General features: G+C 45.6%; 2 protein-coding genes and 1 pseudogene across 3 annotated transcripts; all 3 read left to right on the forward strand.

Annotated features, from left to right (window-relative positions):
* Positions 1-2,205: 2,205 nt before the first annotated feature.
* Positions 2,206-6,408, forward strand: LOC123043320 (putative F-box/kelch-repeat protein At3g22730). The gene is made up of 2 exons (XM_044465738.1): positions 2,206-3,553; positions 6,028-6,408. The coding sequence occupies exon 1, from the start codon at positions 2,346-2,348 to the stop codon at positions 3,504-3,506; it is 1,161 nt and encodes a 386-aa protein (XP_044321673.1). The 5' UTR covers positions 2,206-2,345; the 3' UTR covers positions 3,507-3,553; positions 6,028-6,408.
* A 1,834-nt stretch (positions 6,409-8,242) lies between these two features.
* Positions 8,243-8,381, forward strand: LOC123047832 (uncharacterized; annotated as a pseudogene).
* A 1,097-nt stretch (positions 8,382-9,478) lies between these two features.
* On the forward strand, positions 9,479-15,721 carry LOC123043319 (putative F-box protein At1g47790). 2 transcript variants are annotated; one of them, XM_044465736.1, is made up of 3 exons: positions 9,479-10,798; positions 12,791-13,002; positions 15,371-15,721. In XM_044465736.1, the coding sequence occupies exon 1, from the start codon at positions 9,576-9,578 to the stop codon at positions 10,749-10,751; it is 1,176 nt and encodes a 391-aa protein (XP_044321671.1). In that variant the 5' UTR covers positions 9,479-9,575; the 3' UTR covers positions 10,752-10,798; positions 12,791-13,002; positions 15,371-15,721. The 2 variants fall into 2 exon arrangements, with proteins under 2 accessions (XP_044321671.1, XP_044321672.1); XM_044465737.1 differs by having other exon boundaries at positions 12,805-13,002.
* The last annotated feature ends 3,727 nt before the right edge of the window (positions 15,722-19,448 follow it).

Here is a 19,448-nt window from a genome sequence, read left to right on the forward strand (position 1 = left end):
TGAAGCCGCCGTCGTTGCCACACAAGAAGTCACGCCACATCACCATTGCCGGACGCACACCTGCCGACCGCAATGCCGCGAGCGCCCAGCCCATGGAGCACGCAAACGGGATCCAAAGCTCTTCAAGACGACACCCCAAAGAAGGAAGCGACGATGTCGACGCCGTCGTCCGACCTGACAGGGCCTTAGGCTTTCACCCGAAGAGCTGGAACCGAGGGTGTGCAGGGGGTGAACTCCATGGTGGCGCCTCCAAGGAGGTGACACGACGTCTGCAGACGCCAACGGCCAGCAAGATTTGGCAAGCTTTCGCCCGAAGCACCTTCCAACACCACACCCACATGCGAAGCACTGCACCGCTGACCCGCACACCTCCCACGAAGTCATCGCGCCATGACCAAGTAGAAGCCACCACATACCTCACCGACGGCCAGAAAGACGCCGCCGGGCCTGATCCGGCAGAAAACGGCCAGATCTGGCATCCCACTGCCGCTGCAACAGCACAGAGACCTCCAAAGGCCAGCACGCCGCCAGCCATTGCGAAGACGAGCCCCTCATAGCAGGAAGGGGAGGGCCGCGCCCGCCCCGACTCGCCAGAGATGGGCATCCGGTCGAAGAACCGGGGCCCGCCGACGAAGAAAACCGCGGCTGGCACCCGCGAGAGACGCTGCTATAGGCCGGCAAGCCGGAGAAGAGCCACGGGGACGTGCCCCAAAGGCCTACTGGCGCCGCTGCCGAGGCCACCACCCCGCCTGTAGCCGCCGAGACGCGCAACAGAAAGAGGATCGAGCCTCCCCCACCTCGAGCGCCTGCCGCCAGATGAGGAGAACCCCGCAGCACGCCGCGCCGCCCCTGACCGCGGCCACTCCCGCCAGATCCGCGCGAGCTCCCGCCGGAGCAAACGGCCCGCGCCACCCCCGCCAAAGCCGGAGGTGAGGAAAACCCTGCGGGCGGCCAGGGAGCGAACCCTAGCCGCCGCTGCTCAGTCTCGGCCGCCCGCTCCTCCCCTTGCCGCCGCCGGCGGACGTCGCCGACATGGTGCTATTACTTGAAGCAACAACGACATAGGGGTGACAAGGACCAACTTCCTGCCCTTGCGGATGCAAATGATAACTAGGTAATTGTTGCAGTTGGATACAATATAACAACATCTCTAGTAGATCCTATAAAACCTCGCGGGCCCTTATAATTTCCCGCCAATTTACAGGATTTGGTAAAATTTCAGCTCGAGCAGACCCAGTAAAATAAAAGCACGACCTGTAAAAATTATACGAGCAACCCATAAAATCCATGCTCTGTTGCTATATTTACCAGATAGAGGCCGATTTAGAGTTCCTATCAGGCATTTCCCCCCGCCTGCCTTCGCCGCAAATCACCCCACTCCGGCGACCGTTTCTCGCGCACACAATCCCTTTTCGAGCAGAGGTCGTGGGCGTGGTGGTCGCGGTGGCCGAGACGGCTCACTGCCGCACATGCGAGCCCACCACGACGCTGAGGCCGGCAACTCCAGCCGCCAGATTGAGGCATGGCGCTCGAAGCAGGCCAGGGAGCGTGGCACCCTCTCCTGCAGTAGTGGCCGAAGGGTGTTCAGCAAGTTCGACGAGATCGGGGAGACCCTTTGACCGACCACCAAGGGTCTCCGCGAGGCGAAAGAGGCGTTCGAGGCAGGAGAAGAAGGCGCCGCCGCGCGGCTCGAGGCGGCCAAGGAGGGGTACCAGCACGCGTGTAGTCTCTACCGCTCCGCTACCGAGTACTACCTCAACGTCAAGCCCTAGAGTAGTTTAGAGTTAGGTTTATCTATACTATGTTTTTAAGCTTGTGTCTGTAAATGTATGATGAACTCCGGTGAACTATGGTGATGTGGAGTTTAAGTTTAAATTATACAGTATTTGTATATCGGATCTGTTTTGCCGGGCATTCCGCGGTTCCATAAATTCGTTTTGCAGGATTTCTGAAACGAAAATTTGTGGTACCGCGACAGGATTTGCTAGAGATGCTCTAAGGTTGTATATGTGAAATTTACCAAATTGAGGTTCACAATTCTTAAATTTCTTTTAAAGAATTTTTTTTAAATATATCCTCAATTCCTTAGGCGCTGATGTTTTTTTTTTGTTTGCAATGAGGACGTTGATGAGTTTGCAAGGGTGTACCGTGTAGGTGCGTGAGTTTATGCAACGTGGGGACAGCGGGCGCACACGCTTCAGTGGACCCATTTGTCAGAGTAGTACTCCGTCTAGGGTTTCCCTTGTCAGAGTAGTACTCCTGCTAGGGTTTCCGCATGGGCCTGCCGGGCGCCGCCGCTTGATCCCGTCTCCACTCTCCTCGACTCCACCAAAACCACCTCGCCGATGCTCCTCCGTTCTGGGCGGCGCCTGGCCGCCCAGGAAGAACCGGGGCGGACGGCCCCGCCGAGGAGGAGAAGCAGGGCAAGGTCGGACCGCCTCGCCGTCATCCCCGATGAGATCCTGCATCAGGAGATCCTGCCCCGCCTCCCGGCCAAGTCCGTGCTCCGCTGCCGCGCCGTCTGCCGGTCCTGGCGCAGCCTCGCGTCCGACCCCGCCTTCCTCCTCGACCACCACCGCCGCCAGCCGGCGCTTCCCCTGATCAGGTCCTGCCAGATCTCCGGCCGCGGCCTCGAATCCGGCCTCAACGCCATCCACCTCCGGTCCGCCAAGCTCGGCCCCTCTTTGCAGTTCCCATTCCGCGGCTCTTTCGGCGTCGCCGCCTCCTGCGACGGCCTTTTCATCGTCGGCAGCTACATCATCTGCAATCCGGCCACGGGCGAGTGGGCTGCCCTCCGGCAGGACAGGAACCCCATAGAGAATCTCTTCGCCCTCTTCCAGCACCAACCTTCAGGGGAGTTCCGCGTCATGTACTGGAAAAACAACTCCACAGAGTTGATCTGTCGGCAGGAGTATTACGTCCTCACGGTGGGAACCAACAATTCATGGCTCGTCGATTGTCCGTTAACCGAGGTTTTGGCCGAGGAACCATCCATCTTTGGTGCGCCGGTCCTCCTCAATGGCAGCCTGCACATACACTGGAGGAGACGGTCAGGTCTTCGCTACCACAGGATACGGGTGTTCGACACAGTGGCAGAGACGTCACGGCAGATGACTCCGCCGCCTGTGAACCCCCGCCATGTTATGCACTTGCTTGACCTGGGTGGCAAGCTTGCTGCGTCCACCAGCAAGGATGGCATGACTGAGATGTCCATCTTTGTGCTTCAGGACCCCGAGCATGATGTCTGGGCATTCCAGTACCGGATCAAACTGCCGGTGATGGAAATCAGGCGCTTCCAGAAGCAAGGTGATTGGTGGGCAAAGGTTGTCTCCGAGGAGGGGGACGTGCTTGTCAGCTGCTATGGCCATCTCCTGCAGTATGACAAGAAGGGTAAATTTGTAGCTAAGTTCAAGTATGATGATGACATGCCGGTGGTCATTCCTCACAGGTTCAAAGAGAGTCTTATCCAGCATACATTTTTCCAAAAGACAAAGAAGAAGAATTGATTCGTACCCTCTCCTGGATATCTGATTTCGCGCCATGTTAAATCTAAGTAAGTTTTTTATGCTACTTCTAAATTATAACTAGCACGGTGTCCATGCTATTGTGCGGGAAACGCCCTTAATCATCTTTAATTTATTATTTATGCATTATCATGTTATTTATAAGAACACAAGCTCAGAAATGAATATATGCGTGGCACTCATATTTTCTATTTGATTATTATATCGGTACATAGAATTAAGCCTGAGATTAAAAGCTACCTGATGTAGTTGGGAAGACTATTTTATGTGGTATAGTTACGCAATATTAGTCTTAATTTGGATCGTTAGGTGGTTGGCCATTTGCACATGATATTGATATATTAATATGCATAACTAATAGAGCCCATAATTTTCTGAATATGTTATAGAGTGGGACTGCATGGTCATCTGTATTGAACCTACATTTTTTTGCGTGTGTGTGATATCAGACCACTTCATGGGAATAAAGTTCAGAATAGGAGCCGGCCGATTGTTTATACGTGATATATATATTGGATCAGCACACGTAGATAAAGATCGCACTACCGGGTCAACTGTTGTTTTGCGTATTACGCGATTCATCATCGTACGTGTGATACTATATATCAATATACAGAGTTAAGGTACATATCATGGATTGTTGGACTTAAACCTCAATTATGTATTGAACGAGCATAAAGTTACTAGTATTTATTACGAGTATCAGCCAATAATATTTAAGGTCCAAAAGATTGATTATCTGATCATGTTAACTGCAGTTATGGCAATCCACCATTTTGGTTCATCATAATAAGGACCTACCAGATCAGATGTCTAATGATCTTTAGGTGTAGTTACGGAATTTATCGGTCGTGACCTACTTTGGTATAGTTATGAAGATTTATCACCTATGTTCAAGAGCACTTATTGATGATCCATTGGTTATGATATGTGTGGTTACAATTATGACAATCTATTGGTGTGGTTTTAGGTAATCTATTAGGTACTATAATGATGACTATCGACTACCCTAACTTTGTAAAAAACCTAAGCACAATATACTTAATAATTAGTTAGCAGTCTGTTTTCACTGAGTTATTATCTTTATTTGTTAGTGGCACAATTTGAACCTATGTCATTGTGCTGTGAACCAATAATATCTTTTTGTGTGTATTTATAAAGGTGTATGGGTTTCCCTGGAAAGAAATGGTCTTTCGGTTGTAAGCTTATAAATGTTTATTATTATGATTTATCGATTGCCGTCTGTTCAGGATAATGGTGAGGTAGTCCGAACACGTCAACCAGATGAATCTTAATTATTACTAAGATTTTTTTCATGCAAGAGCTTTCTGTGGTATCATTCACTCTTTTAGTGAGATTTATAGCTGTCATCTAATTATAGAAGCAGCCAATAGTTGGCAACCATTTATTTGGGACGAAACCTGCTGGACCATTACAACAATAAAGTCGATTTATTGCAACTTTCTTGCTTAGCAATATAGGAAATATCAAAACTTTGAAATTGACTTTGGATTTATAGATAATGGGCAGTCTGTTCATTTTGTATCTTCTGATTTCGATCGTGCCGCTAAGGTCTACATATCCCCATATTCACTGATTCATATCAGCTCAAAAATTGATACATTCAGTTTATGTTGTTGCGAACTCATATGATTTTTTATGGAAGACACGCATCTGTTTGTGATTACAGACACATCTACTCCCTCTGTCCTGTAATGTAAGACGTTTTTTGAAGTTACACTAGTCAAAAAACGTCTTACATTATGGGATGGAGTGAATACATTTTATTCATATAAACAAATGATTATATCTTTTGTGTTTTGCACATTCAGAATTTCTGTCAGTTACTTTGCCGTTCAAGATGTATGAAGCTAACCTTAGCTTTGAAGCTTTCACTAAATTGTTATGTGAGAACACATGGATCACCGGGTGCACTATTATAGTTATAAACAAGGTGGTTGTTCCGTCTAGACTGTACGCTTCAAGTAATTTGCAAGACTGACAAATTCGATGGATTAATTCCGTTATCATTAATCTGAGTCTCTTGCGGGTTGATGCCTCTTTTGTTTCTGCTCCTTAAACGCAGATATATAGACCAATAAAGGAAATAAAGGGTTAGGAATAGGAAATAGTACCGCGACCTGTGTCCCACTCCTACTGTTCAGGTGTTTGGTTCAGGGCGGGCAGCAGTGTGAACTCTTATTCGAGCCGTCTATTCAATCCCACTGTTGAGATGCTTCGTTGACTATTTTATTGATATTTGAATGTTGGGTTACTGTTATTTAAGAAATATATTTATTTCAGTTGTTTACAATTGGTGCTGCAACCTCAGTGAGATATCCTCCCACTGTATGAATATCTTGCTTTAAGCTTACCCCCCTACATAGACCTAAACTGTCCATGGATACAAATTTGGACTTCAAGGCTTTTAAGCTTCAACACATTCATCTTGTTTAACTTAGTGAACCTGATTCTTACTCTGGCTCTATTTTGCTTCTTTCAGGCGATGCTTGAGTACCTCAATTGGTGCACATATGTCTATAGGAGATGAGAAGGTTGATCCGTATGTTCACCTGCCCCAACTTGCTTGGGACAAAAGGCTTTGTTGTTGTTGTTGTCGTTGTCGTTGACGTTGTCGTTCTTGTGGTTGCTCTTGTCATCGTGGTTGTCGTCATCCTCGTTGTTGTTGTTGTTGTTGTTGTCGTTGACGTTGTCGTTCTTGTTGTTGTTGTTGTCGTCGTGGTTGTCGTTGTTGTTGTCGTCATAGTTGTGTCGTCGTCGTTGTTGTTCACCTTTCCTGTTTATCAACTCATGTGAAAGTTCGACGCACTGGTGATGTTTGAGTACTTCAATTGCTGCACCTATGTGTAGGTGTCCTCTGCTACAGTTATGTTCAACTGTCCTGTTCGCCCAGCTCAACTTACCTGGGACTAAATGTTGTGTTATTGTTCACCTCTCCTGTTTATCAACTTATGTTAAAGGTTTAGGCACTGGCGCACTGCCATGCTATGGTCCTCTTTTGCCATACATGTGTTGTGTGTTTGTTTATCAGCCTATGTTACTAGGGTTCTGCTGTATATTGCCCCAAGTGAAAAGTTGAAACGTTGTGGTACGGGGCGGGGGGCTTCTTAGTAGATACTACAAACGACACAAGTAACTGGGGCTGATTCAGATAGAAATTGAGAAAAAGAAGGTTTAGGGCAGAACAAGAGAGGGATACAATCTAAGACATGGGTGCCTGTTCCAAAACGAAAAGGACAGTAGTTGGGTGCGACTCCTCTTTTTTTAGAGAAAAGGCTCAGCCTGAGTCTGAAGTAGGTTTGGACCTAATCCGGCTTTGAATTAACAAAGCCATCAACCAGCCATGCTTACACGAACGAAATACGAACACACGACAAGAAACAACACGAAACACCTGAAAGATACAAGGGATATCTTCGAGCATCAAGGGAAACCCTAGATCCGGTTTTGCGGATCAGACGGTGACGGCACCCCGGCGTCGTTCTCCTTCGTGAAGGCGCCGTACTATTTTGCTCGCGGTGTCCTCGGCGGTAGATTCGAAGATGTCAATCGTCTTGTTGGTTTGGTTTGGGTTGCGTCCCAGTGTGGCGAGTTTAGGCGTGTTTTTTCTTCTTTGGGCTGAGCATCCCATGTTTCTCTGCTCCGGTCACCATGTTCACACCTCTTGCATTCGTGTCATGTGTCGTACCCCCTGTACTCACTGTTAACTTCTTCTATCAATGGAATGGTACGCAAGCTTTGCGTATTTCGCGAAAAAAGATACAAGGGGGCACTCTGCACCATTTACAACACATCGGAAAGCTAGTAACTAGAGATACAGAGATAAAGCACAACTAGCAGAAGTAGATGACCGCACTCTCAGGCGCAAAGGACACAGAGCAGTAGAGGCATCGCTGGGACATCTTGAACTGAATGGACGACAAGAACAAGGATGAACATTGGAATGGTTGTGTTAGACGATAGGCTTGTTGTGTCGTGTCAACTTGTAAACATTGTGGTGTATGCGTGTGACTTGTTGTACATGGCAGGTGGTTAGGCTAGATAGATCTTTATCTCCTTGTGTTTAGCTTGGAGTAGAGGTCAAGTCTAGTAATCACCGGCCGACCCCTGTATCTTGTGATGGCTATTTAACACGTACGCGTCCCTGCCAGAGAGGTATACGCTCCCACCAGATTCTTTCATGGTAATCAGAGCAGGCCTCGACATCATCCATGACAAGCTCTTCCACTTCCTTGCTATCCTCTCCATTTGTGCACGCCGCAATAGATAAGCTTACGAGAGGTAACGAAGCTCTATTGTGTGCCACCGTTCTCTCGGCAATCAGGGGGGCTCGGATGGCAGAGTTCCTCGAAGTCGAGCAGCCGGTGCCGCCCCAGACCATTGAGGTCACCGGCGCCGACGGCAAGACCAAGTCCAAAGCTCCCAATCCGGAGTTTTCCACGTGGTACGCGAGGGATCAACATGTGTTCTCTTACCCGCTGACCTCTTTCCCGCGCAAGATGGCAATTCAGGTGGCTACATGCCACACCGCAGCAGAGCTGCGGAACACGGTGCAAGGCATGCTCGCATCACACACGCCTGAAAGTACAGTCAATGTCCGGATCGCATTGGCGAATCTTCAGAAGGGCAACAACAACATCCCTAATTACGTTGGTAAGATTAGAGCTTTGTGTGATGAACTAATGGCTTCAGGGAAGAAGGTCGATGAAGAAGATGTTGTCTCTCACATCCTTGCTGGACTTGACGAGGAGTTCGACCCCGTGGTCTCGGCCATGTGCTCCAGGGTCGAACCGGTCACTGTCCCGGAGCTGTATTCACAGATGTTGAGCTTCGAGACTCACATGAGTCTGCGCGGCGGATCCTCCCGGTCATCTGCAAACGCCGCAACTCGCGGCCGCTTCAACAAGAACAATGGCGGCGGTGGTGACCGCGGCCGTAACTTCCCCAACAAACAGACTAGAGGCAGTGGTGATCGCGCCCGTGGCAACTTCCCCAAGCCGCCCAACCCACCAAACCGTGTGAACGGGGGCAACAATGACAATGGCGGCGGTGGTGGGAACTACACCAACAATCCCTCTGCCAAGCGGACCTGCCTCCGTCGCATATCCCTCCACTCCGGTGACCATTTCTCACACGCACAACCCCTTTTCGAGCAGAGGTCGGGGGGGCCGCGACGGCTCACCACCATACAAGCGAGCCCGCCACGACGCTGAGGCCGGCAGCTCCAGCAACCCGATTGAGGCATGGCGCTTGAAGTAGGCCAGGGAGCGTCGCGCCCTCTCCCGCAACAGTGGACGGAGGGCATGGAGCAAGTTCGATGAGATCGAGGAGAACCTTTGGCCGACCAGCAAGGGTCTCCGCGAGGCAAAGATCGAGCTCCACGTGGCAAAAGAGGCGTTCGAGGCAGGAGAAGAGGGCGCCGCTGTGCGGCTCGAGGTGGCCAAGGAGGGGTACCAGCTCGCGTGTAGTCTCTACCGCTCCGCTAAGTACTACCTGATCAATGTCAACCCCTAGAGTAGTTTAGAGTTAGGTTTATCTATACTATGTTTTTAAGCTTGTGTCTCATGAACTCCGGCGAACTATGGTGACATGGAGTTTAAGTTTAAATTATGCAGTATTTGTATATCGGATCTGTTCTGCCGGGCGTTCCGCGGTACCATAAATTCATTTTGCAGGATTCCTAAAACGAAAATTTGTGGTGCCGCGACAGGATCTGCTAGAGATGCTCTAAGGTTGCATATGTGAAATTTACCAAATTGAGGATCACAATTCTTAATTTTCTTTTAAACAATTATTATTAAAAAAAACATCCTCAATTCCTTAGGCGCTGATGTGTTTTTTTTTGCAATGGGGATGCTGATGAGTTTGCAAGGGTGTAGGTGCGTACAGCGGGCGCACACGCTTCAGTGGACCCATTTGTCAGAGTAGTACTCCGTCTAGGGTTTCCAATTCCATTTCCGCTTGGGCCTGCCGGGCGCCGCCGCTGATCCCGTCTCCACTCTCCTCGACTCCACCAAAACCACTTCGCCGATGCTCCTCCGTTCTGGGCGGCGCCTGGTCGCCCAGGAAGAACCGGGGCGGACGGCCTCGCCGAGGAGGAGAAGCAGGGCAAGGTCGGACCGGCACCGGCTCGCCGGCATCCCCGATGAGATCCTGCAGCAGGAGATCCTGCCCCGCCTCCCGGCCAAGTCCGTGCTCCGCTGCCGCGCCGTCTGCCGGTCCTGGCGCAGCCTCGCGTCCGACCCCGCCTTCCTCCTCGACCACCACCGCCGCCAGCCGGCGCTTCCCCTGATCAGGTCCTGCCGGATCTCCGACGTGTCCGGCCGCGGCCTTGAATCCCGCCTCAACGCCATCCACCTCCGGTCCGCGAAGCTCGGCCCCTCTTTCCAGTTCCCATTCGGTGGCTCTTTCGCCATCAGCGCCTCCTGCGACGGCCTTTTCGTCGTCTTCAACTACATCATCTGCAACCCGGCCACGCGTGAGTGGGCTACCCTCCGGCAGGACGGCAAGCCCATAGAAAATCTCATCGCCCTCTTCCGGCACCAACCTTCAGGGGAGTTCCGTGTGATGTACTGGAGAAACAACTCTATGGAGTTAATCTGTCGGCAGGAGTATTACATGCTCACGGTGGGAACCAACAATTCATGGCGCGTCGATTGTCCGTTAACAGAGGTTTTGGCCGAGGAACCATCCATCTTTGGCGCGCCCGTCCTTCTCAACGGCAGCCTGCACATACACTGGAGGAGACGGTCAGGTGTCCACTACCACAGGATACGGGTGTTTGACACAGTGGCAGAGACGTCGCGGCTAATGATTCCGCCTCCTGTGAACCCCTGCCATGTTATGCACTTGCTTGACCAGGGTGGCAAGCTTGCTGCGTCCACCAGCAACGATGGCATGACTGGGATGTCCATCTTTGTGCTGCAGGACCCCGAGCACGATGTCTGGTCGTTCCAGTACCGGATCAAACTGCCCGTGATGGAAATCAGGCGCTTCCAGGAGCAAGGTGATTGGTGGGCGAAGGTTGTCTCCGAGGAGGGGGACGTGCTTGTCAGCTGCTGCGGCCATCTCCTACAATGTGACAAGAAGGGTAATTTGGTAGCTAAGTTCAAGTATGATGATGACATGCCGATGGTCATTCCTCACAAGTTCAAAGAGAGTCTTATCCAGCATACATTTTTCCAAAAGACAAAGAACAAGAATTGATTTGTACCCACTCCTGGATATCTGATTTCGCGCCATGTTAAATCTAAGTAAGTTTTTATGCTACTTCTAAACTATAACTAGCACAGTGTCCATGCAATTGTGCGGGAAACGCCTTTAATCATCTTTATTATATTATTTATGCATTATCATGTTATTTATAAGAACAGAAGCTCAGAAATGAATATGCATGCTACTCATATTTTCTATTTGATTACTAGATCGGTATGTAGAATTAAAGCTGACATTAAAAGCTACCTGATGTAGTTGGGAAGACTCTTTTATGTGGTATAATTACACAAAATTAGTCTTTGGATCATTACGTGGTTGGTCATTTGCACATGATATTGATATATTAATATGCATAACTAATAGAGCCCAGAATTTTCTGAATATGTTATAGAGCGGGGCTGCATGGTCATCTGTATTGGACCTACATTTTTTTTGCGTGTGTATGATATCAGATCACTACACTGGAATAAAGTTCAGAATAGGAGCCGGCCGATTGTTTATACGGGCTATATATATTTGATCAGTACACGTAAGATGGCACTACCGGGTCATTTGTTGGTTTGCGTATTATGCGATTCATCATCGTACGTGTGATACTATGTATCAATATACGGAGTTAAGGTACATATCATGGGTTGTTGGACTTAAACCTCAATTATGTATTGAATGAGTATAAGGTTATAAATATTACTAGTATCAGCCAATAATATTTAATTTAAGTCCAAAAGATTGATTATCTGGTCATGTTAACTACAGTTGGCAATCTACCATTTGGGGTTCACCATAATAAGGACCTACCAGATCAGATGTCTAATGGTCTTTAGGGTGTAGTTATGGAATTTATCGGTCGTGACCTACTTTGGTATAGTTATGAAGATTTATAACTTTGGTATAGTTATGATGATTTATCGGTCGTGACCTACTTTGGTATAGTTATGATGGTCTAAAAGATTGATTATCTGATCATGTTAATTACAGTTATGGCAATCCACCATTTGGGGTTTATCATAATAAGGACCTACCAGATTAGATGTCTAAGGATCTTTAGGTGTAGTTACATAATTTATCGGTCATGACCTACTTTGGTAGTTATGAAGATTTATCACCTATGTTCAAGAGCAGTTGTTGATGATCCATTGGTTATGATATGTGTGGTTATAATTATGACAATTTATTGGTGTGATTTTAGGTAATCTATTAGGTACTATAATGATGACTATCGACTACCCTAACTTTGTAAAAACCCTAAGCACAATATACTTAATAATTAGTTTGCAGTATGTTTTCACTGAGTTATTATCTTTATTTGTTAGTAGCACACTTTGAACCTATGTCATTGTGCTGCTAACCAATAATATATTTTTGTGTGTATTTATAAAGGTCTATGGGTTTCCCTGAAAAAAATGGTCTTTCGGTTGTAAGCTTATAAATATTTATTATTATGATTTATCAATTGCCGTCTGTTCAGGATAATGGTGAGGTGGTCTGAACACGTCGACCAGATGGATCTTAATTATTACTAAGAATTATTTTTTTCATGCAAGAGCTTTCTGTGGTATCATTCACTCTTTTAGTGAGATTTATAGCTGTCATCTAATTATAGAAGCAGCTAATAGTGGGCAGCCATTTATGTGGGACGAAACCTGCTGGACCATTACAACAATAAAGTCGATTTATTGCAACTTTCTTGCTTAGCAATATTGAAATATCAAAACTTTGAAATTGACTTTGGACTTATAGAAAATGGATAGTCTGTTCATTTTGTATCTTCTGATTTTGATCGTACCGCTGAGGTCTACTTATCCCCATATTCACTGATTCATGTCAGCCAGAAAATTGATACATTCAGTTTATGTTGTTGCGAACTCATATGATTTTTTTATGGAAGACACGCATTTTTTTGTGATTACAGACACATTTACATTTTATTCATATAAATAAATGATTACATCTTTTGTGTTTTGCACATTCAGAATTTCTGTCAGTTGCTTTGCCGTTCATGATGTATGAAGCTAACATTAGGTTTGAAGCTTTCACTTGTCAGCTGCTGTGGCCATCTCCTACAATGTGACAAGAAGGGTAATTTGGTAGCTAAGTTCAAGTATGATGATGACATGCCGATGGTCATTCCTCACAAGTTCAAAGAGAGTCTTCTCCAGCATACATTTTTCCAAAAGACAAAGAAGAAGAATTGATTCGCACACACTCCTGGATATCTGATTTCGCGTCATGTTAAATCTAAGTAAGTTTTTTAAGCTACTTCTAAATTATAACTAGCACAGTGTCCATGCAATTGTGCGGGAAACACCTTTAATCATCTTTAATTTATTATTTATGCATTATCATGTTATCTATAAGATAACAAGCTCAGAAATGAATATGCATGCCACTCATATTTGCTATTTGATTATTAGATCCGTACATAGAATTAAAGCTGAGATTAAAAGCTACCTGATGTAGTTGGGAAGACTCTTTTATGTGGTATAATTACGCAAAATTAGTCTTTGGATCATTTAAGTGGTTGCTCATTTGCACGTGATGTTGATATATTAATATGAATAACTAATAGAGCCCACAATTTTCTGAATATGTTATAGAGCCGGGCTGGATGGTTATCTGTATCGAACCTACATTCTTTTTGCGTGTGTATGATATCAAACCACTGCACGGAAATAGAGTTCAGAATAGGAGCCGGCCGATTGTTTATACGTGATATATATATAATGGATCAGTACACGTAGATAAAGATTGCACTACCGGGTCAATTGATGTTTTGTGTATTACGCGATTCATCATCGTACGTGTGATACTATATATATCAATATACGGAGTTAAGGTACATATCATGGGTTGTTGGACTTAAACCCCTATTATGTATTGAATGAGTATGAAGTTACAAATATTATGTGTATCAGTCGATAATATTTAAGGTCTAAAAGATTGATTATCAGGTAATGTTAATTACACTTATGGCAATCCACCATTTGGGGTTTATCATAATAAGGACCTACCAGATCAGATGCTTAAGGATCTTTAGGTGTAGTTACGGGATTTATCGGTCATGACCTACTTTGGTAGTTATGAAGATTTATCAGCTATGTTCAAGAGCACTTATTGATGATCCATTGGTTATGATATGTGTGATTACAATTATGAAAATCTATTGGTGTGATTTTAGGTAATCTATTGGTAATGATGACTATCGACTACCCTAACTTTGTAAAAACCCTAAGCACAATATACTTAATAATTAGTTCACAGTGTGTTTTGACTGAGTTGTTATCTTTATTTGTTAGTAGCATAATTTGAACCTATGGCATTGTGCTGCTAAGCGATAATATCTTTTTGTGTCTACTTATGAAGGTCTATGGGCTTCCGTAAAAAAAGGTCTTTCGGCTGTAAGCTTATAAATATTTATTATTATGATTTATCAATTGTCATCTGTTCGGGATAATGGTGAGGGAGTCCGAACACGTTGACCAGATGGATCTTAATTATTACTAAGATTTTTTTTTTCACGCAAGAGCTTTCTGTGGTATCATTCACTCTTTTAGTGAGATTTATAGTTGTCATCTAATTATAGAAGCAGTCAATAGTGGGCAGCCATTTATGTGGGACGAAACCTGCTGGACCATTACAACAATAAAGTCGATTTATTGCAACTTTCTTCCATAGCAATATTGGAAATATCAAAACTTTGAAATTGGCTTTGGATTTTCATCAACGCAGTATAGATAATGGATATTGTCTGTTCATTTTGTATCTTCTGATTTTGATTGTACCGCTGAGGTCTACCTATCCCCATATTCACGGATTCATATCAGCCAGAAAATTGATACATTCAGTTTATGTTGTTGCGAACTCATATGATTTTTTTTATGGAAGACATGCATCTGTTTGTGATTACAGGCACATCTACATTTTATTCATATAAACAAATGATTATATCTTTTGTGTTTTGCACATTCAGAATTTTTGTCAGTTACTTTGCCGTTCATGATGTATAAAGCTAACCTTAGCTTTGAAGCTTTCACTGAATTGTTATGTGGGAACACTTGGATCACTGGGTGCACTATTATAGTTATAAACAAGATTGTTGTTCCGTCCAGACTCTATGCTGCAAGTAATTTGCAAGACTGACAAATTCGATTGATTAATTCCGTTATCATCAATCTGAGCCTCTTGCGGGTTGATGCCTCTTTTGTTTCAACTCCTTAAATGCAGATAGACCAATAAGGGCAATAAAGGATTAGGAATAGGAAATAGTACCGCGATCTGTGTCCCACTCTGTTCAGCTGTTTGGTTTAGGGCGGGCAGCAGTGTGTACTCTTATTCGAGCCGGCTATTCAATCCCACTGTTGAGATGATATTTGAATGTTGGGTTAGTGTTATGCAAAAAAAATATTTATTTCGGTTGTTTACAGTTGGTGCTACAACCTCAGTGAGATATCCTCCCAGTATATGAATATCTTGCTTTAAGCTTACCCCTGCATAGACCTAAACTGTCCATGGATATAAATTTGACTTCAAGGCTTTTAAGCTTCAACACATTCATCTTGTTTAACTTAGTGAACCTGATTCTTAGTCTGGCTCTATTTTGCTTCTTTCAGGCGATGCTGGAGTACCTCAAATTGTGCAATATGTCTAGGAGATGAGAAGATTGATCTGTATGTTCACCTCCCCCAACTTGCTTGGGACAAAAGGCTTTGTTGTTGTTGTCATTTTTGTTCTTGTTGTTGTTGTTGTTGTCGTCATCGTCGTGGTTGTCGTCGTTGTCGTTGTTGTTGTCGTCGTGGTTGTTGTTGTTCACCTTTTCCGTTTATCAACTCATGTGAAAGGTCGAGGCACTGGCGATGTTGAAGTAGTTCAATTCTCGCGCCTATGTGTAGGTGTCCTCTGCTCCAGTTATGTTCAACTGTCCTGTTCGCCCAGCGCAACTTGCCTGGGACAAAATGTTTTGTTGTTGTTCAACTCTCCTGTTTATCAACTTATGTGAAAGGTTTAGGCACTGCCATGCTATGATCCTATTTTGCCATATATGTGATGTGTGTTTGTTTATCAGCCTATGTTACCAGGGTTCTGGTGTATGTTGCCCCAAGTGAAAAGTTGAAATGTACGGGCTGGGGCTGCTTAGTAGATACAAACCACATAAGTAATTGGTGGTGATTTAGAGAGAAATTGAAAAAAAAGGTTTAGGGCAGAACAAGAAAGGGATACAAGCAAAGAGAGGAGCTAACGGGAGAGAGATGGGACAGTTCTCTTCTGCCGGTTCCAAAACGAAAAGGACAGCACTAGCTCTCTGTTCTCTGTGATGGACATGCTTGTCTTGGTAGTACTACTGTTGGGTCCAAGTCCTCTTGCCTGCATGCACTACACTAGCAACGATAGTCCCAGCAGAACCATGGAAATGAAACAAATTCCTCTTCATTCTGTTGTGCTCGGCGAAGGAGCTGCCTAAGCATATTTTTACGGATCCAAATTTCTTTGTTCTTTCAAAGTCTTCTTCTTGCATATAAAAGCGCAACTCTTGCATTTACGTGGATTTGTGTAGTAAGAGGCATACCCTCTGAGTTGTGAGTAAGCGGAACCATTCTGTTTTTGTTCTTCTCGTCAGTAGGTACGGTTGCGCCGCATGCAAGTGCCCTCCTTGAAAGACTCGTACAGATTAAAGCCGTATTTATAAGCTCTTAGGCTTCCACCCATCCCGTTTTATCTCCACAACAAAGAAGAAACATGCACCCTCCCTCCCTCCCTCCCAATTTATACATGCTCCACTTCACTTACTCTACATCGCACAACAATCACGCCGCACCGGATGGAATCTAGAAGATCCTACTACGTAGTCTTCTCTTCGATCTTGTTCAACATAGGTACTAATTTTGTACTGTGTTCTTGCTTAATGGTTGCATATATGTTGTCTTTTCAGTTGATCGGACTGATGGAGCACCCGGCAAGATGGCGCTCAGTCACCATGCCGGGCAGCAGCGGTAAAACCGTCCTCGACGACCTGCCGGAGTCAATCATCATGGAAGCGATACTCGTGTGGTTGCTGCCCAAGGATGTCTTCCACTGCCGAGCCATCCGCAAGTCATGGCGCAGCGCCACCTCCACCAACGACTTCATACTCGCGCACCACCATCGCCAGCCTGCGCTCCCGCTCATAGACACCTCTCCAAACAATGTGCAGTGCAATTGCACCCACTTCTCCAAATCCAAAGAATGGGGATGTCCGCCACAGTTACACGCCTTTCGCATCGACGCTGTCATAGCCGATTGCAAGCTCTGGCCGGCCCTCCGTACCAGCCCTACCACGAATTGGCCTGTGCTCTGCGGACCCTGTGACGGCATCCTCCTCGTCTCCAACACCGACCCTTTCGCCGACAATGTCTTCTAAGTCCGCAACCCGGCCACTCGCCAGTGTGCTCCTTTGCCGGAGCTTCCACGGTACTCTCTCCGCACCTTCAATAGCCGGCTTCTACCGACACCGCCCATCCGGAGAATACCGGCTATTCTACTGGACCATGTTGGACCAGGGACAACAGGCGCTTTACTACATCCTAGCGGTGGGATCCCATGAGCCAAGATGCATCTACCAAGGAAATAGTAAGAAGGCAGGTGAGTTTTCATTCATTGGATCAACACTCATGTTACGTCATGTAGACCAAGCGTTGTGGTTGGGATTGACCCCTTCCTGCAGTGATCCACCAGTACAATACCATGGCAACCTGCACTGGGAAATGGGACGGTCCTACGGGTCTACCGACACCGTATGCGACAACATATTGGTTTTTGATACGATGGCAGAGATATTCCGGTGGATGCAGCGCCCCGCAACGCTAGGTCCTTCGGCATGGCTGCTAGAGATGGACGGCGCACTAGCTTTGTCCAGCACGATTGAAAATTTGGCCTTTTGTAGATGTTTGGGTGATGCAGGACTACGAGGTTGAGGTATGGGCGTTCATCATCCAAATTAACTTGTCGGAGATGGCAGCATCATTACCGGTCCATTCCTCGCTACACCTGCCCGATTCATCATCAAGTGAATATAACGGCCCCAAGGTGGCGGCGGTCAACGATCTTGAGCTGCTGATGAAGCTTCCCGGGGATGGATGTCTGTTGCATTGTGACACGGATGGCAAGTTCTTACGAAGTGTGGAAAGTAAAGATGTCGATTACTTGGGGTTCACTTGTAGGTCTGTGGGATGTTCTGCATGGGATGAATGTTTGCTTACTCCGCATTTACTCTGAGAGAGCATGTTTCCCCTTCCATCCTTTGAGATGCAAGAAGAAGATGGTGTGAGCAAGCCCCATCCATTTATCCTAGCCTCCTACTCTTAGGGATGTTGTTCTTCTCATAAGGCTCCAGCGCCGTTTTCTTTTGTTCCTGTTGCTGGTACTACTGAACATCTTAGATGTTTGCAGTAGCATCTGGCATACTCCCTATCATCTAAGATACGATAGGGAGTAGTATCATCATATGGTGCTCATTAACTACTCCCTATCATGTATGTTCTGAAGTCTGAAGTATGGGGAATTGGTCTATGTAACTGACTTGGATGAATGATAAAGAAATGCAATTATAATTTGAAATGTCAATGTGCATTGCATGCTTCTCCTTACTGCCAAGCACGGTAACATTACCTTAGGAAGCGATCAGCAAGGTACAAAGTTTTGTGTTCATGAATTCATGGCCATTTACTTACGGGCATAACGTACATGATTACCAATGTACTTTAAGTTGGTAGCACAAGGGTGAAGAAGTCAACAATTGGTAAGCACAGCAGGTGAACATAAAGATTGATCTTCTCACTGTAGCAAACAAAGTCAACAATTGAGGTACTCCACCATTGCCTGAAAGCAGCAAACAGAGAGTAAGTTGCACAGATCAATGAATTGAAGCTTAAAGTCGTTTATATCCATAGGAGCTTAGATCTGTGCAGGGGTCAGCTAACAAAGCGATACACAAACCGTGGAATGAAATTTCACTCAGGCTGCAGTACAGTTTGTAAACAACAACAAAATCTGTACAAATTAGAAGCTGAAACAAAGGAGACATCAACAGCACAGGAGGCTCAGAATAACGAGTAACGGAATTAATCCATCAGAACTGACTATCGTGCAAATTACAGCATAAAGTCTCAACTGAACAACAAGCTACTCACCCCGTTGTCAGTTTTTACCCTGTTGTCAGTTTTCTGCAACTCTATTTTATACTACTACCTACGTTTTTATTTACTCTGCATATTAGATTTGACTGAAGTCAAACTTTATAAAGTTTGACCAAGTTTATAGAAAAAATATGAACATTTACAATAGCAAATCTATAAGATGGGAAAGTGTATTCAGTAATGAATCTAACCATTAGATTTGTTATTGTATATGTTAATATTTTTGTCTGTAAACTTTGTCAAAGTTTATGAAGTTTGACTTTGATCAAAGCTAATATTTTTGTTTTTTTACATGCATGTACTGTTCTATAACTCTCTGTCTTTTTTCCCCTAGCGCTCGAGGCCTAGGGTTCCCCTGTCCTCCAGGCATCGCCGCCGGGAGTTTCTTGTAGATCCGATTCCTCTGCTTGAGGATCGATCTTGATCTCGTGCTTCTAGCGCTGGTTTGGAGGGTGGCCCTCTCTTCTCGACCGAACTCATTGGCGCTTGACCAAGGGGCTAGGGTTACGGAAGGCTTTGT

The sequence above is a fragment of the Triticum aestivum genome, chromosome 2B (assembly GCF_018294505.1).
Source record: "Triticum aestivum cultivar Chinese Spring chromosome 2B, IWGSC CS RefSeq v2.1, whole genome shotgun sequence".
Taxonomy (NCBI): domain Eukaryota; kingdom Viridiplantae; phylum Streptophyta; class Magnoliopsida; order Poales; family Poaceae; genus Triticum; species Triticum aestivum.

Coding starts and splice junctions, on each gene's coding strand:
- LOC123043320 (XM_044465738.1), top strand. CDS start 2,346: ATGCTCCTCCGTTCTGGGCGGCGCCTGGCCGCCCAGGAAGAACCGGGG.
- LOC123043319 (XM_044465736.1), top strand. CDS start 9,576: ATGCTCCTCCGTTCTGGGCGGCGCCTGGTCGCCCAGGAAGAACCGGGG.